A 24,261-nucleotide genomic window follows, 5' to 3' on the forward strand; every position below is an offset into this window, starting at 1 on the left:
CCTTACTGCTCTTATGTTGGTAATAATAATAATAATAATAATAATAATAATAATCTTTATTTATACCCCGCCACCATCTCCCCAAGGGGACACGGGACGGCTTACATGAGGCCAAGTCCAAACAGAAAATTACAATAAAATAAAACCGAAAACGCAAACAATAAACAACAAACAACATAAAACATATGAAAACATAGCAATATAAAATTACAATAGGCACAATCACAATGACAATGGGCGGGCTACATGTAATGATTAAAAGAGAGACTGATTAAAACTAGTTAAAACTCAGGCGAGGTAAGAGAGAGACAGATTATTTGCGGAGGAGGACTCATTATAGTGGGGGTTGTGGGATCAAGCTTTCCCACAAAGTGGGGAACACACATATACTCCAATGACAAAACGTTGAGGCTAAGCAATAGTGTGAGAATGTAAACCTATTCATCAAAAGCGCAGCGGAAGAGCCAGGTTTTAAGGTCCTTTTTAAAGGTTTCTAAGGTAGGGGCTTTCCTAATTTCTCCAGGTAGTGAGTTCCAGAGTTTGGGGGGGGGGGGGGCACAGGGGAAAAAGCTCTCTCCCGTGTACTTACTAGGTGAGCTTGTGAAATTGGCAGGGGCGAAAAAAGCCCCCCCCCCCCAGACAATTGTGTTGTATTGGTTTATCCCAGGGGTCCTCAAACTAAGGCCCGGGTGCCAGATACGGTCCTCCAAGGTCATTTACCTTGCCCTCGCTCAGGGTCAACCTCAGTCTGAAACTACTTGAAAGCACACAACAACAACAACAACAATCCTATCTCATCATCCCACACTTCCCATTGAAATACTAATTCGTTTATATTTGTTAAAATTGTTCTTCATTTTAATTATTATATTGTTTTTAAGTGTTTTTTTGCACTACAAATAAGATATGTGCAGTGTGCATAGGAATTCATTCTTTTTAAAAAAAATTATAATCCAGCCCTTCAACAGTTTGAGCGACTGTGACCTGGCCCTCTGTTTAAAAAGTTTGAGGACCCCTGGTTTATTCGATGTTTTTAATTGGTAAGTGTTTTACTGTTGTGTTTTAATTGTAATTTTTAGGCTTGTCCCTTGTAAGCCGCCCCGAGTCCCCTAGGAGAGACGGCTGGCGGGGTATAAATATAAAGTTATTATTACTATTTGCTTTCTCTCCCTTGATCCCATAAAACCTCCAAAAAACCATTGTTTGTTTGGCTGAAAACAAGCATTCATTCATGAGCTCTCGGCGTCCTCAGATCCTGATTTTGATGTAAACTCTGGTTTTGACAAACCATGGAGGCTTTACATTTTAGTGAGCAAATGGCTGGATTATAGCCCTCCTTCTCAGCCCAATAAACCATGATTTATTAGGCTGAGATGCCTTAATCTGCACTGGGTGTTTGGAAGAGCACAGAGAACATATTCAAATAAATGTTCTCGGATGCCAAGTGGCAGCAGCGAGTACACCCTGCTAATGCTTTTCTGTAATACGAGAACATTTCCCTTGTAGCTGGTCAGGCATGTAAAATGCATTTCTAATTTAGTTGCAGAACATGAAAGAGGTAAGAAAGAACTGGCTACCAGCTTTGATTCTGAGACTTTGACTTTTCCATGTAAAGTGACATTTAACTTTGGAATTTGTTACCAAAGGAAACCAAAGAATCGAGAGGGCAGCAAAACCAATGCCTGCTACGCTGAGCTTCTACGATAAGGCCCAGTAAGTCTGAAAATCTGTATGTGTCTATGTATATATGTGTCTATGTATATAAGCAAAGTAAATAAATAAATAAATAAATAAATATGTAGCTGAGGTGTCCACCTACACAGACAATCTCTCGGCTCCACAAACAGCTACAGATTCCTCCACTCAGGAGACACCAATGGCCCTACCTCCAATGACATTGCAGGTAATCGTAAGCGCCATGAACATAACCAAGAGCCCTATCAATGTCCTCCACAAACACAATACTGCCCACCACCCAAGGGAAGGCTTTCATACAGGGACAATTTCACCCTAGATTTCATGTATTTCCTCCACCACAGACATACCAGTGCTTCTTTCTCTCCACTGCTGTGGAATTTGCATGACCCCGCCTACTGCCTCACCCTTAACTCTTTGAGAGGAGGATGGATCACGGATGATGGGACTCGCAGTACCTTCACACACTTCCTGAGACCACTGCGACCCCCACGAATTATAGGTCTGGACCAAACATGGCACACAGAACACCCATGAACATAGGGGAGGGGTTTTGGGAGGACTGACCCACCCACGTCGGAGTTGTAGTTCACCGTGCATCCAGAGAGCATTCTGAAAACCTTCCATGATGGACCTGAACCAAACTTGGCATACAGAACCCTGATGACCAACAGAACATAATGGAGGGGTTTGGGAAACTGACCCACCCGCATGGGAGTTATAGTTCACTCGCGTCCAGAAAGCACTGAACCTAGCTGACGACAGTTCTGGACCAAGCTTGGCACACAGACCCAATATGGCCAACTGTGCATACAGGCAGGGTTTGGATGTGATTCACCTTGGACCTGGGAATTGTAGTTCACTCTTATCCAGAGAGCACTGAACCCAGCCGACAAATGTGCTTTTCAAATAACCCAAGCATTGCCGGGTCCCCAAGATAGTTAGTGATAAAAGCAACAAGAGGCAACTACTTTTACCATACCATGGCCATGACTTACTGGACTGAAGTTTGGGCCGGCTGCTGAACCTCCTTCACCAAGGATTTTTTTTTGGGGGGGGGGGGCGTATCAGGAGTGACTTAAGAAATTGCAAGTCGCTTCTGATGTGAGAGAATTGGCCACCTGCAAGGACATTGCCCAAGGGACGTTGCCTGGATGTTTTGATGTTTTACCATAATTTGTGGAAGGCTTCTCTCATGTCCCCTTTGCATGGGGAGCTGGAGCTGACAGAGGGAGCTCATCCACTCTCTCCCCGGATTTGAACCTCTGACCTGTTGGTCTTCAGTCCTGCCGGCACAAGGATTCAACCCATTGCGCCACCGGGGACTCCAAGGAAGATGTATTCACATTATCAAAGGTAAACTTTCTTTTCCTCTTGGGGGAATTTCAGAAGCAGCTCTTACTTTGCCCTCACTTGGTAAACATCGTAAAAGCACAAATAAGGTAGGCGGCCATCCGCACAAAACCTTTCCTTCCTCTGCTTTCACACTGTACTCAACACAACCTCTTGTACCTTTCTGTAGCACCAGAAAAACAAAACAAAAGCCTTTGCTCGTCGTTCAGTGATAAGCGAGTTCAGCCACGCTAAACAGCACTTCTTCTTCACTGCTCACTGACTGACTCCCGGGGCTCTTGAAAAACAAAACCAAACATGGGGAGGAAGAGCCTGGGGATTTGCAGGGTTTTCCTCAAGGGAGGGATACAAGATGAAGCAGCGGATTTACCTTCCCCTACACTTTGAGACAGCCTCCAGCGAAACAGGGAGGGAAATACAATAGACAAATTAGAAAACAAGTTTGATGCTAGCAATGGTCTTATACTCAGCTGCTCAAACAGAATGGCAGCAAAAGAGCCACTGCTCCATCTGCTACAGAAAAAGGATTTATGCAGTGGAAGACTTCTATTTACTGACAGAAGCTCATTTACCAAGACACCACTGTTTAAAAAAGAATGGAAGCCTCATAATCACGATGAAAAACGCCCAGAATGCAACCCTTGATCCCATCCAAGACAGAGAGTGTTGCAACACCAAGCTCATGCAATGCTGCCAAGGTAAACAGGAGGTGCTGCAAGGAGGCAGGAATGCAATCGGCACCTGTAGCGCTTCTGCCTTCCCGATATCCAGAGATTCCTCCAAATGAATGCCTGAGCTAAAAGAAGAGTCCCAGTTCCAGTACAACTGCTTGCACATCACCACTGCCCCAAACGTCATCAAACCATGGTAGACTGTTGCCTCGCTGGCTGCGCTCTGCCCCACGTCTCCCTACTTCCGTAGTCAGGTGAACATTCTTGTACCTCCGCTCTCGGGGGCAGCCCTCGGCTCCACCTGGAGACAGGCTGCGTCAGCACTCAGCCCAGGTTAACCCCATCTCTTCTGAAAGTAATCCACCTGGCTCTGCAAAGGCAAGCACAGGACCTGCACCAAAAAACTTCTCTCAGAGCTTGCAAGAGATGTGGGGTAGCTCCATAATGTCAACAAAGATAACCATATTTTTCACTTCATTACAAGAAACAAAACTATTTCTTTCAAAGGTCTGAAAAAATTCTCCAAGGCATACCATATATACTCGAGTATAAGCCGACCCAAACAGAAGCCGAGGCACCTAATTTTACCACCAAAAATTGGAGAAACACATTGATTCGAGTATAAACAGAAGGTGGGAAATGCATCAGTGACTGGGGAATTTCAAAATAAAAATAGATACCAATAAAATGACATTAATTGAGGCATCAGGAGGTTAAATGTTTTGGAATCTACATAAATAAAAATGTAATGTTCGTTTGTGGGATTAGCGTAACTCAAAAACCACTGGACGAATTGACACCAAATTTGGACACAAGACACCTATCAGGCCAACGAGTGACCATCACTCATAAAAACACTGAAAAACACAGCGGAAGGGACTGAAAAAGCAACTCCCTAAAAATACATTACAACACATGCGCAAAACCACATATATATACGCAAACACACACATATATGCCTATACACACACAAAACACATACACAGAAAGGGAGAAGGAAGGAAAGAGAGAAGGAGGGAGAGAAGGAGACAAAGGAGAGAAAGAGAGAAAGAAGGAAAGAAAGAAGGGTAGAGAAGGAAGGAAGGAAGGAGAGAAGGAGGGAGAAAAAGAGGGAAAGAAAGAGGGAAAGAAGAAAGGAAGGAGAGGAAGAAGGAAAGAGAGAAGGGTAGAGAAGGAAGGAGGGTGAGAAAGAGGGAAAGAAGAGGGAAAGAAGAAGGGAAAGAAAGAGGGAAGGAGAGAAAGAAGGAAAGAAAGAAGGGTAGAGAAGGAAGGAGAGAAGGAAATAAAAAAGTGAAAGAGGGAAGGAAGGAGAGAAGGAACGAAAAAGAGAAAAAGGGACTGAAGGAAGGGAGAGACAAGAAAGGATGGAACCAAAGACCAAAGGAAGCGAGAAAATAAAAAGAGAAGGAAGAAAGAAGGGAAAGAAAAAGAGGGAAGGAAGGAAAGAGGGAGGGAAAGAAGGAGAGAAAGAAAGAAGGAGAGAAATGGTGAGGGAAGGTGGGCCACAGCAACGTGTGGCGGGTACAGCTAGTATTTAAATAAAACTGTAATAAGAAAAGACTTTCCAACTCTGATTAAACCATTATTCTAACCTTCGTCAATGTAAATGTGCGTACGTATCCTACCCAATAAAAATAGAGTAAAATAATAAATGTAATAATAATAATAGAGTAAATGATGGAAATATAGGAATAATAATGTTATTAGTATAATAATAACAGTAGAATAAATGATGGAAATATAGTAATATAATAAATGTAATAATGATGGAAATATAGTAATATAACGTAATAATAACAGTAATGATAGAGTAAAATAATAAATGTAATAATAATAGAGTAATAAATGTAATAAAATGATTATCATGACAAGTAAAATAATAAATAACTTTGACTCAAGTATAAACTGAGGTGGGCATTTTCAGCCTAAAAAGAGCTGAAAAACTCCGCTTATACTCGAGTATATACAGTCTGTGGTTCAATCTCTGACTGGGACATCTGGGACACAAATGCTCAAAACCTTTCTATTAAATCCACTAGACTCTACCATCAAGCAAGACTGATTTAAGTCAAAGTAATCAGGATTTATGTTCTCGAGTGTGTCATGGCCACCCAGCTCCAAGAGTTTCTGGATTAGATGGATTATCTAGATCCATTTCAATCTGGTCTCAGGTCTGGCTATGGGACAGGAACGGCTTTGTCAGACTACACTGGGGACAGTGGAAGCGTGTCCCTGGTCAATGACTGAGGACAAAGCAAGAACGAAAGATCCATTCATTTGTTTTGAAAGGAAGCTGAGGATATGTTGAGTTATTTAAATTGCAAGTAAATTTAAATTTAAAAAAACTGATTGAAGTTAGAAATCAATTTAAAATTTCAAGATCAGATTTTTTTTAAATTTTTATCCACCTTGTTCTGTATATTCTAAAATCTTTGTTGTTTTTCACTGTGTCTAACCACAAAGGCAGCCTACAACTTTCACTGAAAGTTTTCCAACATACGTACAGTGGTTTGTGTACCGGGATTGTGGCGCAGCTGGCTGACTGTCAGCTGCATTAAGAGCACTCTGACCAAAAGGTCATGAGTTCGAAGCCAGCCCAGGTTGGAGTGGGTTTCCAACCAATTGTGTGTATTTATTTATTTTATTTATTTATTTAGTACACTTGTATACCGCTAATATCTCAGCCTAAATCGGCGACTCATTGCGGTTTACAACATTTAAAAACAACAATATTCCGATTAAAAATATAAAACACATACATATACAATACACAGTATTGGGCCACCAATACAGACCAATGCATCTCTTAAATTAAAATCATAATCCAATTTCGTTGTCTGTGATTGCCAGTCCTTGATCAGAGACTTCATCGCATCGGATTAGCCGAATGCTTGCTCAAACAACCATGTCTTCAGTTGTTTTCGAAATACCATCAGCGAGGAGGCTGATCTTATCTCTATAGGGAGGGCATTCCAAAGCCGCGGGGCCACCACAGAAAAGGCCCTGTCTCTCGTTCCCGCAAGCCGCACCTGTGAAGCAGGCAGGATGGAGAGAAGGGCCTCTCCCGAAGATCTTAGGGTCCTGGTGGGCTGATAGGCCGAGATACGTTCGGATAGATATGTTGGGCCAGAACCGTTTAGGGCTTTAAAGGCCAATGCCAGCACTTTGAATTGGGCCCGGTAGCTAATCGGCAGCCAGTGGAGCTGGTACAGCAGAGGAGTTGTATGCTCCCTGCGCCCTGCTCCTGTTAGTACCATGGCTGCCGCCCGTTGGACTAGTTGGAGCTTCCGAGCCATCTTCAAAGGCAACCCCACGTAGAGAGCGTTGCAGTAGTCAAGGCGGGATGTAACCAGAGCGTGGACTACCGTGGCCAAGTCAGACTTCCCAAGGTACGGTTGCAGTTGGCGCACGAGTCTTAACTGTGCGAATGCTCCCCTGGTCACCGCCGAAACCTGGGGATCCAGGCTCAGCGATGAGTCCAGGATCACACCCAAACTGCGAACCTGTGTCTTCAGGGGGAGTGCGACCCCGTCTAACACAGGCTGTAACCCTATACCCTGTTCGGCCCTGCGACTGACCAGGAGTACCTCTGTCTTGTCTGGATTCAATTTCAATTTGTTCGCCCCCATCCAGACCGTCACAGCGGCCAAGCACCGGTTCAGGACCGGTGTAGCCTGTTGTCGACCTTTGCAACCCGAAAGACAGTTGCATCTGTCAAGTAAGAAAATTAGGTACCACCTTAAAGTGTGGGGAGACTAAATTAACTAATTTCTGAGGCCATAAAGACTCCAGCAAAGCATTCCAGCGGGGAGGCATGCGAGGAATGCGGAAGTGCTTCACCAGTGTCGCAGATGGACGATGAAAGCAACAGCTCCCCTGGCGGACAGAAAAAGTTAAATAGGCTCTGTGTATGTCTGTATAGGGCCCCCGGTGGCACAGTGGGTTAAAGCACTGAGCTGCTGAGCTTGTTGATTGAAAGGTCGCAGGTTCGATTCCGGGGAGCGGCATGAGCTTCCGCTGTCAGCCCTAGCTTCTGCCAACCTAGCAGTTCGAAAACATGCAAATGTGACTAGATCAATAGGTACTGCTCCGGCGGGAAGGTAACGGCACTCCATGCAGTCATGCCGGCCACGTGACCCTGGAGGTGTCTACGGACAACGCTGGCTCTTCGGCTTAGAAATGGAGATGAGCACCACACCCCAGAGTCAGACATGACTGGACTTAATGTCAGGGGACTACCTTTACCTTTTTATGTCTGTATATGTTTGTATGTAAAAATTGGCATTGAATATTTGCCATATATGTGTACACTGTAATCTGTCCTGAGTCCCCTGCGGGGTGAGAAGGGTGGAATATAAAAGCTGTAAATAAATAAAATAAATAAATTGTCCGATGTGTAATGAGGTAGTACACTTTCTATCGGATGGTGACAAACAAGTAAACAGTGTGCCTTCCCGAAAGAAGGAAAAATTCCCAGCAATATGTCCTCAGAATGCACTTTATTATTGGATTGGGTTGGACTGCGCTCCCTCATTTCTTTTAAATCCCTTATACCAGATATATCCTACCTTGTTTATGCCCACCGTTTATTTTTTAAATTTTAAACTACTACATTTGGCCCGGCCATAGGTTTTTAAATCCTTGTGTGTTGTTGTTTATTGTTTATATGTGATTTATATTAACTGTATTGTATTGTATTGTATTTGCTTACTGCTTTCTTGTTTTTATTGATGTGTTGTTGGGCTTGGCCTCATGTAAGCCGCTCCGAGTCCCTTGGGGAGATGGTGGCGGGGTATAAATACAGGCGTGCTTGGCGGGGACGAGAGACAGGGCCTTCTCAGTGGTGGCCCCTCGGCTATGGAATGCCTTGCCGGTAGACATCAGACAGGCACCTTCGTTGCTGACGTTTCGGAGAATGGTCAAGACCTGGCTTTACGAACAAGCGTTTGGCTAAGCAATGCAACTAAGCAAGGAAGACAGTAAATGGAACATAGGAACGGCACAACGACTATGAGAACGGATCTGATTTCAACTGAGGCGTTATATATGTTGTTTGTTGATTTGTCCTGTCTGATTGTTAATTGTTGTGGATCGATGTCGTCGATCCTGTTGTTGCATTGTTGTGTTTTAATTGCACTGTAAACCGCATTGAGTCGCCTGTTAAGGGCTGAAAAATGCGGTATAAAAATGAAGCAAATAAATAAATAAATAAATAAATATTATTATTACACTGCTTCTGATCCTAAATAAGACTTAGTAGAACTTCATGTACACAGAAGGAGGAGGGGGCCATGTACGTGAGCACAGAACAGTAAAAATTGTGGATTACCTTAGAAAAAACAAAGCCAATGTTTGTATTTAGCATGGAAAGCCTCGTAATATTAGACAACTTTTAAGCACCCGCTGTCAGTGTATTGATTCTGAGCCACGCAATTCTAAATTCTCCTCGCAGGAGACTGACTACTTCTCTCCCCCATCTGGGAACTTACTCCATTGCTGGATGATGCCCAGGACATCCTGCTTGCTCCACTTCTCCTCCACACTAGAGAAGAACGCCTGATATGACCCACACTTCCTTCTCTGAACTTTACCTGCAGTGCTTGCTCCTGGATGTCTCTGAACAACTCCATTTCCTTTTCAGCCATGACGTCTGGGCCTCCGAGGAGCCATTCCTCGTTCTCTTGCTTTCCATCCCAGCCATCCTGATTGTCTGAAAATAAAAACGGAAGGACAGTTGGGATCTTTTCATGACTCTCAGCATGCAACCCATCGGGTGGTTTCAAATAATAGCTTCCTATAAAGAGAGGCAAAGTGAAGTACAACTGCGATATTAAATGAGGGTGTACTAATTCTCCACCACCTAAAACTATACATTTTGTATGACACCCTGATCTGTTGTGGTGGAAATGTTTTCAACATGTTAATACAACAGGACAAATTGACGTCGAAATGGAAGCTTAATGTCTGCAGTTTGCAATTAACAATAATCACCTCTCAATTTTGGTAAAAGGGGCAGGTGCTTGGACTGTGAAAACATCCCAAACGGAGAAGCATACGTCTATATAAATAAAAATGTAATGTTCGTTTGTGGGATTAACATAACTCAAAAACCACTGGACGAATTGCCGCCAAATTTGGCCACACCTACTAACCCAAGGAGTGACATCACTCAAAAAAATTGATTTTGTCATTTGGGAGTTGTAGTTACAGGGATTTATAGTTCACCTACAATCAAAGAGCATTCTGAACCCCACGGACAAGAGAATTGGGGCAAACTTCCTACACAGAACCCCTTTGACCAACAGAAAATACTTAAGGCCATCCAGTCCAACTCGCTTCACCAGGGCAAAAAACGTAATCAAAGCCCTCCTGACAAAGAGCCATCCAGCCACAGACATAGATAGAAATATATGATTCATACACAGAGAGATATAGTATCATAGATTTGAAAGGGACTCCTAAAGAAGGACAATTATATGTTGCATGTTCCAGAGTAGGCAAACCAGACACTCTCCACATCAACACTGACAAAGAAACAGCAAGAAATACTGTTTACCCACAAGCATGAAGACATTGCATATATTAGAAACCAACACTTTCTCATGACTTTACTTTCCAGATCACCAGACTAGGTCACAGCAACGCATGGCAGGGGGCAGCTAGTTTTCAAATAAAACCTTTCCAAGACCCTTCAGTCAAAGTACACTGCACCATACTACCTCAGGGCAGTGAACTTGCACCATCAATGTCTCATATTTACACAAAAGGCCAGCCACTGCCAGAAGGGACAGAGTTTCATCTACACTGACGATCGTGCCATCACCGCTCAAGCAGGGAGCTTTGAAATGGTGGAACAGAAGCTCTCTGAAGCTTTAGATGCTTTTGCTGCCTATTACATGGAACACCAGCTGATTCCTGGTCCATCTGAAATGCAGACGTGTGCTTTTCATCTTAAGAACAGACAAGCATATCGAGGTCTGAAGATGACCTGGGAAGGAATCCCACTGGAGCATTTGCTCACACCCAAATACCTGGGAGTTACCCTGGAACATGTTCTGACTTATAAGAAGCATTGCTTGAACATCAAGCAAAAAGTGGGTGCCAGAAATAATATCATACAAAAGCTGACTGGCACAACCTGGGGATCACAACCAGACACAGTGAAGGCATCTGCTTTTGTGCTTTGCTACCCTGCTGCTGTGCTTTTGTGCTTTGCTACCCTACGCATGCCCAGTGTGGAACACATCTCACCATGTTAAAACAGTGGATGTGGCTCTTAATGAGACCTTATCACAGGATGTCTACGACGTACACCACTGGAGAAATTATGCAGTTTAGTCGGTATTGCACCACCTGACATCCATTGGGAAGTTGCAGCCAATATGGTTTGGATATCAGCCAACATGCCAACACCTTAAATCAAGAAAACAGCTTCCTAAGATCAACAGAAATACAGGAACATCTGAGCAAGTGAGAATCCAAAAGTGGCAGGCTCAAACCAAAACGTGGCTGAGGCCGGATGAGAGGACTGGGCAACTTGGAAGGAGATGAACAGATTGTGCTCTGGCACCACAAGATGCAGAGCCACCTCAAGAAATGGGGCTACATGAAGTTCAAATTAAAACCGGAATATTTCCTTTTAGGAATATACTTTGAAGTTGATTTAAACAAAGACAAACTTTTCAATTACCTAGTGACGGCAGCCAGAATAAACTACGCAAAAATTTGGAGAACGAAAGAGACTCCATCCCAAGATCAATGGCTAAAGCAAATTTTGGATATTATGAATATGGACAAATTGACTCAACGGATGAGCGTAAAGCAGAACTTAAAAATATCCAAAATGGATTGGACACCAATAAAAATCTTTATAATTCAAGAAAACCTGAAATGGTTAATAAGATATAAGATAAATATAAACAACAAAAGCTCTTAAGAGAGAATATGGAAAGAAACTGACCGAATAATCATGAAAGATCAGATGATTAAATTAAAAAAGGTCCTATCCGAGGTGAAGAAGATTGGAAGTCAAACCAACAACCTAACCCAAATTCTAACCACAACCCCAACACTTTTTTTCACATTTTTCTCTCCCTCATTTTTTTTTGGATCCCGAATCTATGCTTTCCTACTTTCCTATACCAATCATATGTTCCCCCACTTTTATTGTTATCTGAAAACCTTAATAACATATATTAAAAAAAGAAATGGGGCTACAACGTGGAGTCCACAACATGCGAGTGCGGAGAAGAGCAAACCACTGACCACCCACTACAATGCGGTCTGAGCCCTGCCACATGCACAATGAGGGACCTTCTCACAGCGACACCAGAGGCACTCCAAGTGGGTTGCTTCTGGTCAAAGAACATTTAGCAAAAAGGCCAAGTTTTAAACTTTGTTTCTGTTTTAAATACATTTTAACTGCAGAATAATGAGTTGGCTGGATTCTTTCTGCCTTTGCAATTTCTGTGTGTTCTGGGTCCGGGAGCAGGGCAAGTGCTCAAGCGGCGCATTCGGGATGTCTATGCACAGCTGGACCTAGAGAGCATAGGTAGGTCTTCAACCACAAGCTTCCCACAAAAGGAATATTCATTTAGAGCACTACCTAACTATTCCACTTCCTCTACCCTTAAGAAGAATATATACTAGGGCTAGGTTTGAACAACTCGGTATTATGATGCAAACCGGGCGCTACTGTAACATCCCAAGAAGGGAGAGATTCTGCGTCTGGGGAGAACAAACAGTGGAAGACATTGAACATTTCTTAATTGACTGTCCAGCATACACTGAACTGTGAGGCAGATATTTACATCCTATATTATCCAACTGCAGGTCCCCCAACAGAAATGATATTCCGACATCCCTCTTGCAAGGTCAGGAAAGATCCAACATAATCAGAGTAAGACTTTTTATTCTGAAAGGTATCAAGAAAAGAGCAGATTTCCTGAAAGAAGAACCAGGAAAATAAGATTCTGACTATAAATAGAAGGTCAGCTGCTGTCCTCACTTTTTTGCCTTGTTTTTTACTCTATTATGTTCTATTTTGAAATGGTCATATGACTGGTCAAATAAATAAATATTATTATTATTATTACATTTTAACTGTACCCTCAAGGCCTTAATTTAGGAATGCAATGGCTCAGCCATATTTAACATTGTTTCTCAAGAAACTATCAGCCAAAGCAATCAGTTTGAGATGTAAGCCAAGCTATCATTGTGATGATGCTCTAACAGACAAACCAACTGATTACGGCAAAGTTCTCCTCAGAAAAAGAGCGAGGAGGATTCTTCCTTTGGGGAGTGAATTTCAGAGAGTGCTAAGTTCAACGCGCTCCAGCATTCAGCTACCTGTGGGCCAGTCCGAAGTGCTTGATTTCCTATTGTCCTTTCTTCTGATCCTATATTGCTGAGAGTAGTCCACCACTTCTCCTCGAGCTTTACGCCCATCAGGGGACGGGGTGAAGAATTTGGTGAGGCCATCAATGAGCCCTTTGGTTTTCTTGTTGAACTTCAAGGTGGTGCTGGCATCGCGGCAGAACTCCAGGCCGTCAACGTGCTCCAGGTAACTCCCTTCCGAAGAGCAAACCGACTGGCTGGACAAGGGAGTTTTCCGCTTACGACCTCGGCCTGGTCCCGTCTGGACTTTGCTGAAGGGACCCTTTGATCTGAAGGGACAAGGAAACAAAAGAAGTCAGGAAAACGGCAAAAGACGTTACACGGAACATTAATGAACCATGTGCAAATGGTCTGTTGCGTGAGTAAGTGATGCATTTTAAGGTAACTACAGGATAACCTTGTGTGGGTTTATTTGGAAATACGTCCAATTGCCTTCAATGAGTTTACTCTCATGTTAATGGTGCACAGAATGACAACTCTGAAGTAATCTCTCATTTAGAATAAAAAATCAATTAAAGATTATTATGGGTGTTATAGAACCTTTTTATCAAGACATTTTACCACAAGAAAACTGGGAAAACTTACTGACTCAAGTATAAGACAAGGGTGGGAAATATAGCAACTACTGGTCAATCTATATAAATAAAAATGTAATGTTTGTTTGTAATGATTGTTTTGTTCCTGCAAGGGAACAAAAACAAACATATATAAAGTTAATACATTTAGATACATGCACAAAAAGCCAGGAAATTGGGTGGGTTTGAAAGAGAGCCATACAAACAACGAGGACCTTTCCTCCTTTGGACTGGAAAAGAAAACACACTGTCAAGGGAGGGGAAGAGGAGAAAGAAATAGATCCTATATTGCAAGCAATGGCTTCCAGGCTCCACTGCCAGCTTTGCCCCATTATAAGCAGAGGGATACATTTTCCAGTTAAAAAAAGGGGGCCCGAAAACCCGGCTTATCTTCGAGTATACACGGTATAGGGTTTAAGAACACAAACCATTAAATTTGGACAAAAATTTCCCAAAATATGTAATGAGTCATTTTGGTAGTAACAACATTTGTAACAAGAGAATTGTACTGGTTATTGCTCCAACGCTGTACCTCTCCAGAAACATTAGAGTGACTTACGTTGCATTTTGGTTCTTTAATCGGTTTTTGGGTCGTCCTATTGGGTTGGCATATCGCCGCTTAATCTGTGCTGCTTTCTTATATAGAAGTTTTCTTCCTTTTCTACGGGGCCGACATATCTGACATATCCACATGCCTGTAAGGGAAATAAAGCCAGCACACAGTTAGGACACAATTTAACCCTGGGCTCACACCCTGAGCCACTTCCACGTCAAAACAGCACACTTAATTATACTGGCGTGCAAGTATAAAAGACGTGAAATGCTCCAAAAGTCTTCACTTGGGCTATGCTACCATCCAATTCCACTTTTGTAAGTTGAAAGCGGTAACAAAATGCTACTGTTAAAGAAAGTTTTCCCTTCTGTCAATCATGCCCTGGGTACCTTTTGGCATCCTGGTCAAAGGAGGGTCACAACACTCCATGTGGAAGCCCCGGTCGCATGAGTCACAAAACAGCATATTGTCCTGTAACAGACAGAGGTTCAGAGTTAATGCCTTTCCAATACAAACTTCAACTGGTAAAACAACAACACTTTTGATTGTTCTTAAATGTAGCTCATTACAATTCCAGTCTAATCTATATAAATAAAAATGTAATGTTCGTTTGTGGGATTAACAGAACTCAAAAACCAATGGACAAATTGACACCAAATTTGGACACAATACACCTAATGTATATCCTTCACTCAAAAAATTGCTTTTTTCATTTGGGAGTTGTAGTTGCTGTGATTTACAGTTCACCTACAATCAAAGAGCATTCTGAACCCCACCAACGATGGAATTGAACCAAACTTGGCACACAGTTCTCCCATGACCAAACAATGATGGATCTAGACCAAACTCTACACGAACTGAACACTATTTGTGTCTTAATATTTGCACTAAAATGTGCGATGCAAGGCCAGAAAGTTATTTTTGTTCTTTACAATATGTTCTGTCTACTTGATCTTTATGTTTGGGGAAAATAGAATCTTGACATTCGGGCATTGTAGCTGCTGGGATTTATAGTTCACCTACAATCAAAGAGCATTCTGAACCCCACCAACAATGGAATTGAACCAAACTTGGCACACAGTTCTCCCATGACCAACAGAAAATACTGGTGGGCAGTGTCCTTTGCATTTGGAGTTGTAGTTCACCTACATCCAGAGATCACTGTGGACTCAAACAATGATGGATCTGGACCAAACTCTACACGAATACTCAATATGCCCAAATGTGAACACTGGTAGAGCTTGGGGAAAATAGAATCTTGACATTCGGGCATTGTAGCTGTTGGGATTTATAGTTCACCTACAATCACAGAGCATTCTGAATCCCACCACATATAGAATTGAGCCAATCCCCCCCCACACACACACACACACAGAACCCCCATGTGGGCCACAGCAATGCGTGGCAGGGGACGGCTAGTGAGAAATATATATATCCCCCAAATAGGAAAAAATACCCACACCACTAAGGACAGAATGAGAATAGGCTCACAGAGGGATGAATTTTAGTTCACATATAAGCCTGGGAAATAAAACATATGGCACTTGAACAGAAATCTAAAACTTGGACCAATCCCAATGGGCTTTCCCCCTTTTCCTGCATTTTGATAATAGGGACTGTCTCCTTTTCTGACTCAGAGATTGTAGAAGCATCTGCAATATCAAAACTATCAAAATGACGAGCTCGGTCTTCTTTGGGTCTTGAAAATGTCTTTTTTAGATCATTTTTTAACAAATACAGTTCAGTTTCACTATGCTTTCTGACTGACTGCTCCATTAATATTATTAGTATTACTGTCATTATCATTTATCGCATTATTAGTTCCTGCTATGGATGTATTTTGGAGGCTCTGGTGGCAAAGTAGGTTAAATGCTGAGCTGATGAATCTGCTGACCGAAAGGTCGGCGGTTCAAATCCAGGGAGCGAGGTGAGCTTCCGCTGTTAGCCCCAGCTTGTGCCAACCTGCAAATCTGAGTAGATCAATAGGTACTGCATCTGTGGGAAGGAAATGGTGCTCCATGCAGTGATGCCAGCCACATGACCTTGGAGGTGTCTACGAACAACGCCGGCTCTTAGAAATGGAGATGAGCACCAACCCCAGAGTTGGACACGACTGGACTTAATGTCAGGGGAAAACCTATGCCTTTACTTTACTGCGGATGTGTTTTATTGAAGGATGGAAATACATTCTCCCTCTTCTAGCTAAATTTGATTTATTCACTCAAAGGTTGAGGACACAGAGCTAATGAGTCAAGAACATTTGTTCATTCTGCTTATAAAAATGTACACACAGTTTACTTCATTCTTCTACTATGCAGTTCTACCAAGAAACTAGCGGGGGGGGGGGAGATTAGTAAGAAATATTAACCGTTTTTGGAACACAAAGATTTTAGGACGGTGTGTGAAAGGCAGAGGGTATAAAAGGAACTCTCAAGAGAGAAGGTACCGCTCAGTGTAATGGCCGCAAAGGAGCTGCTTGTGTATTTTAACTCGGCTAATCTCAGATGGTGGCAATCAGAAGAGATAGGGTTGCAAAGTAGCCCTTTAGGTGACGATCTGAAGAGATTCCCTGGTGTGTTTATACTGGAGAAGATCATCCATGAGCTTTGAGTGCTGACCACAGCACTCTAAGTTGGATCCAGAAGGAAGTAAAGCAACATAACCGAAGGAACATGCACTCCCTTATAACAGACTAGATGCCCCTGCCACGCGTTGCTGTGGCCCAGTCTGTGTATGTGTTTTGTGTGTGCATATGTGTGTCTATATATTTGCGTATATGTGTATATGTGCATATGTGTGTGTGTGTGGTTTTATGCATGCGTTGTAATGTATTTATTGTTTTTTGGCTTTTTAAGTTTCTTCTGCTGTGTTTTTCACTCATTGGCCTGAGAGGTGTCTTGTGTCCAATTTTGGTGTCAATTCGTCCAGTGGTGTTTGAGTTATGTTAATCCCACAAACAAACAAACATTACATTTTTATTTATATAGATACTTGTCAGAACCCTGAACATCATACTTCACGCCACTGAAGCTAAAAAAAAAAAATAGCAATTCCATAGAAAGGTCTAACCAGGATGTAACCAAAGTAATCCCTTCCTGGATTCTTCTGCTGAGCACCATCCACACAATCATAGAATCCTAGAGTTGGAAGAGACCTCGTGGGCCATCCAGTCCAACCCCGTTCTGCCAAGAAGCAGGAAAATTGCATTCAAAGCACCCCTGACAGATGGCCATCCAGCCTCTGCTTCAAGACCTCCAAAGAAGAAGCCTCCACCACACTCCAGGGCAGAGAGTTCCACTGCTGAACACCTCTCATAGTCAGGAAGTTCTTCTTAACTTTCAGGTGGAATCTCCTTTCCTGTAGTTTGAAGCCATTCTTCTCCGTCCCAGTCTCCAGGGCAGCAGAAAACAACTTCCCCTCACATATTTATACATGGTCCTCATCATGTCTCCCCTCAGCCTTCTCTTCTGCAGGCTAAACATGCTCAGTTCTTTAAGCCGCTCCTCATAGGGCTTGTTCTCCAGACCCTTGATCCTTTGAGTTGCCTTCTTTCCCTGGACACAGTATTCCAGCTTAGAGTCAACATCTCCCTTCAATTGCGGTGCACAGAATTGGACACAATGTGATTCCAGGTAATGTGGTCTGACAAAGGCAGAGTAGAGCATGGGGAGCATGATTTCCCTGGATCTAGGCACCAGACTCCAATTGATGCAGGGCAAAATCCCATTGGCTTTTTTTTTTTTTTTTGCCACTGTATGACAATCCCCCTCCCCTCCCCTTCTGTTACTCCTAGCTTTGTCTCCATGAGTTTAGTATTATGCAACTGGTTAGAAAATGGGACTATCGACAATCTATCAGTGAAAGGATTGCCAACTCAAGTAGTACTTACAGCATTTTTGCCCTGGTCTCGACAGGAACTGCACGTTTTGCACTCAATGCACTGCCATCGTAAGGCCTTCACCCGAACCGTCAACTCTGGGGAGAACTTCAAGCAGGATGGATGACCTGTACCAAGGTGTTGAGAACAATTTCAGCATAACGAAGTAGGAGCAGCCCGTGCGCTGGGAGAGCACAAGGTACAGATTCAAATGCAGTTAACAGCTGATATCTCTCAAAGGCTTGAGTTCTATCAGAGGAGTTCGACATGTGCTCAGCACTCGAAGATTAACTCACACAATGTCTCTTTGGAAGGAAACTGGTTCCTTGCCCAAGCACACAATTTTCAGAGTTATGAGAATCTTTCAACCCTGGAGGAACTGTATGAATGATACAAACATAAACTCTATCCACTTCATGTTCTTTAGTTTCACATTCTGCAAAAAAAGGTAGAGCAATTCAAAATGCTTTGGCTCTAATTAAGTTTCATTAAATACATGAATGCTACCAGAATTCCCAACTCTATTCCCATGGTAGTTAAAAGAAATTAAGGTATCCCTACACTGTTATGATTGAGATATTTATCTTCCCCCTGCTTTTACTGGCCTTTGAGACACACAAGACACAGAAAGATAAATATCTTTTTTCTGTGAAAACATTGCTTATAGTGTGGATACCCTACAAAATTCTAGAGAGGTTGTCATGTTTGTTGTCCATGCTAATATGACCTGAACACCTAGAATCCTAGAGTTGGACGAGACCTCGTGGGACATCCAGTCCAATCCCATTCTGCCAAGAAGCAGGGCAATCACATTCAAAGCACCCCAGACAGATGGCCATCCAGCCTCTGTTTAAAAGCTTCCAAAGGAGGAGCCTCCACCGCACTCTGGGGCAGAGAGAGAGTTCCACTGCTGAACTTCCTAATATCCTTCCTAATGTTCAGGTGGAATCTCCTTTTTCATGTAGTTTGAAGCCATTGTTCTGCATCCTAGTCTCCAGAGCAGCAGAAAACAAGCCTGCTCCCTCCTCCCTATGCTATATTCCCCTCACATATTTATACATGGCCCTCATCATGTCTCCACTCAGCCTTCTTTTCTGCAGGCTAAATATGCCAAGCTCTTTAAACCACTTCTCACAGGGCTTGTTCTTCAGAGCCTTGATTATCTGAGTCGCTCTCCTCAGGACACATTCCAGCTTAGAGTCAACCTCTCCCTTCAATTAGACACAGTATTCCAGGTGTGGTCTGACCAAGGCAGAATAGAGCATGGGGAGCATGACTTCCCTGGATCTAGGCACACATTTATTTCATGTATTATTTGAAACATTTAGCGTATATACTCAAGTATAAGCCGGCCCGAATATAAGCCAAGGCACCTAATTTTATCACAAAAAAATGGGAAAACATATTGACTTGAGTATAAGCTGGGGGTGGAAAATGCAGGCGCTATGGGTAAATTTCAAATTTCAGGAGGTGAAATGTTTTTGAATATTTACATAAAACTGTAATTTAAGATAAGACTGCCCAACTCTGATTAAATCATTATTCTAACCTTCTTTAATGTAAACATACTTACGTATCCTTCCAACAATAATAGAGTAAAATAACAAATATAATAATAATAGAGTAAAATAATAGAAATGCAAAATAGAGTAAATAATAAATGCAATAATAATAAAGTAAATTAATAAATGTAATGATAATAATAAATAGAGTAAAATAATAAATGTAATAATAATAGGGTAAAATACTGTAAAGGTAATAATAATAATAATAATAAATAGTGTAAAATAAATGTAATAAAAATAATGCTAATAACAGAGAAAAATAATAAATAACCTTGACTCCAGTATAAGCCGAAGGGAGCTTTTTCAGACTAAAAAAGTGGCTGAAAAACTAGGCTTATACTTGAGTATATGCAGTATATTCTGCCCTTCTCACACCGAAGGGGACTCAGGGCAGAGCACAGCATACATATGGCAAGTATTCCATGCCAGAACATAAAATAAGTATAAATATAGACAAGCACTAAAAACAGTTACATCTACTTAAAATCAGTTGTTTTTTATGCAGGCCAAAATCCCATTGGCTTTTTTAGCTGCTGCATCTCATTCCTGGCTCACGTTCCTCTTCCTCCCCACAAGGACTCCAAGATCTTTTTCACACGTCCTGCTGTTGAGCCAGGCATCCTCGTCCCCCATTCTGTCTCTTTGCGTTTCCTTTGTTCTGCCTAAGTGGAGTCTCTTGCATTTGTCCCTGTTGAACTTCATTTTGTTAATTTTGGCCAATCATCTCTTCAATCTGTGAAGATGGTTTTGAATTCTGCTCCTGTGTTTTGGAGTATTGGCTCCCCCTCCCAATTGGGTCCGGTCTGCAAACTGGATGATCCTGCCATCTCACCCTTCATCTAAGTCAGTGGTTCTCAACCTGGAGTCCCCAAGATGTTTTTGGCCTACAACTCCCAGAAATCCCACCCACTTTACCAGCTGTTAGGATTTCTGGGAGTTGAAGGCCAAAAACATCTGGGGACTCCAGGTTGAGAACCACTGATCTAAGCCATTAAGCAAGTTCCTGAACCAAGACCGGGCCCAGGATGGAATCCTGCTGATGGCACTCCACTCATCACCTCTTTCCTGGAAGAACTCTGGAAGGACTGCGCAATATATTATTACATACTTTTGCATGAGTTAAAAAGCCCACTTTCTGAGGTGCACTTGGAAGCTTAATTCATTGACCTTGAAGGTACCAGGTTCCCCACTGCTTTATGAAAACAAAAACCATTATGCGAAAGCACAAGAGCCGTTTAGATTGTCATACTTCAACCTAAACAGCTGGTGATACAGTATCAGGCATTATTTCTTCTGGCCATTAAACAATGTGAATCCAGCAGTACTGTGGCGAAGCGCAAGCCCTGAAATAGCAACACCACGCACCATGGTGGTTCCAGCAATAGATGACTTAAGGTACAGAACTCCATGTTTTTTGCAATACTTTTTCAGTCTCCATCAACTTTAAGACTTGGCAGTTCACCAAGCAGTATATGGAAAATCTTAAATTAACCCCCCTCCCACAATTAGCAGAGATTGTAATATGGCAACCCCCCCCCCCCCTATGGAGATCAGGGCAACAGGGGAATTAAACTTCAAAAATGTGAATTTGTGTACAGTTAAGGAAGTACACAAAGGCCTTTCCTGGGTGACTCCAAACCAATGGGACCAGCTGTTGTCACCAACACAGTAGAGCACATCGCTTGAAATACAGGCAGTCACCTACCACTATTGCCGCAGTCAGCACATGAGATGAGCTCCTCGGCCTTCTTTTCTCGGTTTTGTTCTTTTGTACCAAGGCAGAAACTGCAGATTGGGATTGGTTCAGCAACTGGCTGCAAGGGGGAAGAAAGGAAAAGAACACACATTGTCATTGTTTTTAGCATGTTTTGCAAAATGTAACACTTATATAAACAGAATAAAAAGGTGTCACAACGAATGCGAAAGGAGAGTTGAGAAGGAACCTTTGAATTTATATTCAGAGGAGCATTTCTCAACTTGGGGGTCAGGACCCCTGGGGTGGGTTACGAGTCAGGTGTCAGAGGGGTCACCAAAGACCATCAGAAAACACTGATTCAGAGTATCTTATAATGAAGATTCATATGACAAGCAAGCGCAAACCTCACTCTAGAGCAGCGCTTCTCAACCTGGGGGTCGGGACCCCTGGAAAGGTCGCCAGGGGGTATAAAAGGGGTTGCCAAAGACCATCAGAAAATACAATATTTTCTGTTGGTCATGGGGGCTCTGTGTGGGAAGTTTTACCCAATTCTATTGTAGGTGCAGTTCAGAATGCTCTTTGATTGGAGGTGAACTATAAATCCCAGCAACTACAACTCCCGAATGTCAAGCTCTAATTTCTCCAAACTCCACCAGTATTCACATTTGGGCAAATGGAGTATTCGTGCCAAGTTTAGTCCAGATCCACCATGGCATGAGTCTCTCTGGATATAGGTGAACTACAACTCCCAGACTCAAGGTCAATGCCCATCAAACCCTTCCAGTGTTTTCCATTGGTCATGAGAGCCAAGTTTAGTTCAAATCCATCGCTGGTGGAGTTCAGAATGCTCTTTTATTATAAGTGAACTATAAATTCCAGCAACTACAACTCCCAAATTACAAAATCAATCCTCCCCCAACCCCACTAGCATTCACATTTGGGTGTATTGGGTATTTGTGCCCAGTTTGGTCCAGTGAATGAAAATGCATCCTGCATATCAGATATTACATGATGATTTATAACAGTAGTAAAATGACTATTATGAAGTAGCAATGAAAACAATATTATGGTTGGGGGTCACCACAACATGAGGGACTATATTAAGGGGTCACGGCATTAGGAAGGTTGAGAACCACTGCACTAGAGCAGGCATGGGCAAACGCGGACCTCCAGGTGTTTTGGACTTCAACTCTCACAATTCCTAACAGTCTACTGGCTCTTAGGAATTGTGGGAGTTGAAGTCCAAAACACCTGGAGGGCCGATGTTTGCCCATGCTTGCTCTAGAGCTGGGGTCCTCAAACTTTTTAACAGAGGGCCAGGTCACAGTCCCTCAAACTGTTGGAGGGCTGGATTATAATTTGAAAAACACATGAATGAATCCCTATGCGCACTGCACGTGTCTTACTTGTAGTGCAAAAGGCACCTAAAAACAATACAATAATTAAAATGAAGAACAATTCTAACAAATATAAACTTATTAGTATTTCAATGGGAAGTGTGGGCTGATGCGATAGGATTGTGGTTGTTGTTGCATGCTTTCAAGTTTCAGACTTAGGTTGACCCTGAGCGAGGGCCATATTTGGCCCCTGGGCCATAGTTTGAGGACTCCTGCTCTAGAGTCTGGTTGTGGTAAGAACTGAGCCCCATGAGGGAAAAAATGGTGTGGTTCCAGAGTGCAAAGTGCAGTGATGCCCTGATACAGCAAGCTTTGCTACCTAGAGAAGATTTTAGCCAAGATGTCTACCTGATAAGTGGCAAGTGCCAACTAGCAACAGGGAGGGGAGGGAGCCCGTCCCTGCTCTGCCATGCAGGCTTCCTGGGTGGGGCCTGAGGAAAGTTACTCCCACAGTTCACTAGTGAACATGTCTTCCACTGCCATTGATCTACCTATGCATAATGCAGGCATTGAGTATCCGTGGTGAACCAAAGGTCTTAAGCAACATGACTGGCTCAATGTTCAAGATACACACAGCACACAAATAAATATGCTGATTATTGATCACATTTGCATCCCCTTTTCTCCTGAAAGATCTCCAGATAAAACATGCAAGCTGAATTTTTTTTAATAACAGCCCAGCATTGTAAGCTGACTTGTGGGAGTGTCCCATTTCATCTGGCTTTGAAGTAAAAATCTGTCTGAAATGGGAGACACTAGTCAAGGAACCAGGACTGTCCTGATTTTGCAAACCGAGGCAGAGAAGTTGATGGCAGAGAGACATGGAAGTCTCTCATTTATAGGGCTGCCATAAATTGAGTTGACAAGCAGTGAACAATGAGGAAGAATTAACCGGTCTGTTTCTGGAGTAGTTACCTAAAAGGTATGTATGAAGACTGAAATGGAAAGTTCTAACTCTCAGAAGACTGAATTCACAACATAGTAGAGCAGTGGGTCTCAACCTGGAGTCCCCGGATGTTTTTGGCCTTCAACTCCCAGAAATCCTAACAGCTGATAAACTGGGTGGGATTTTGGGAGTTGTAGGCCAAAACCATCTGGGGACCCCAGGTTGAGAACCACTGCAGTAGAGGATGGTTTCCATTGTATATGTTTTCCTCTGTAGAATGAGGTAAACAGCAGGTCTGGGATCTCTTTCGGCTCATTTAAAATTCCTAAATCACCAAGAACAAAATGACTAAGATTGTGTTGAATTTCAAATCCCAACAGCCCAGCCAGTATAGCTAATCTTCAATTACAATGGGTGTTGTAGTCCAAGTAATGTTGGAGGTTCACACTTATCCACCCTGATACAGTGAGGTATAAAATGAGATAGCTTTCCCATGACCAATTTTTTCAGGAGCGTGCAAAACAATCTAGAGCAGTGGTTCTCAACTTGTGGGTCCCCAACACCCAGAAATCCCCGCTAGTTTACCAGCTGTTAGGA

The 24,261-nt window shown here is 42.6% G+C and overlaps 1 protein-coding gene across 1 annotated transcript in view; it reads right to left on the reverse strand.

The window, feature by feature from the left end:
* The window catches only part of KAT6A (lysine acetyltransferase 6A), a 111,930-nt gene that overhangs the window by 54,074 nt on the left and 33,595 nt on the right, over positions 1 to 24,261 (reverse strand). Inside the window, exons 3-8 of the mRNA XM_067470662.1 lie at positions 21,391 to 21,499; positions 18,133 to 18,248; positions 14,633 to 14,714; positions 14,250 to 14,385; positions 13,068 to 13,384; positions 9,311 to 9,429 (exon numbers count right to left, since the gene is read on the reverse strand). Coding sequence (XP_067326763.1) covers positions 9,311 to 9,429; positions 13,068 to 13,384; positions 14,250 to 14,385; positions 14,633 to 14,714; positions 18,133 to 18,248; positions 21,391 to 21,499 — 879 coding nt within the window. The remainder of the gene's footprint in view (positions 1 to 9,310; positions 9,430 to 13,067; positions 13,385 to 14,249; positions 14,386 to 14,632; positions 14,715 to 18,132; positions 18,249 to 21,390; positions 21,500 to 24,261) is intronic.

The sequence above is a fragment of the Anolis sagrei genome, chromosome 7, assembly GCF_037176765.1.
Source record: "Anolis sagrei isolate rAnoSag1 chromosome 7, rAnoSag1.mat, whole genome shotgun sequence".
Taxonomy (NCBI): Eukaryota; Metazoa; Chordata; class Lepidosauria; order Squamata; family Dactyloidae; genus Anolis; species Anolis sagrei.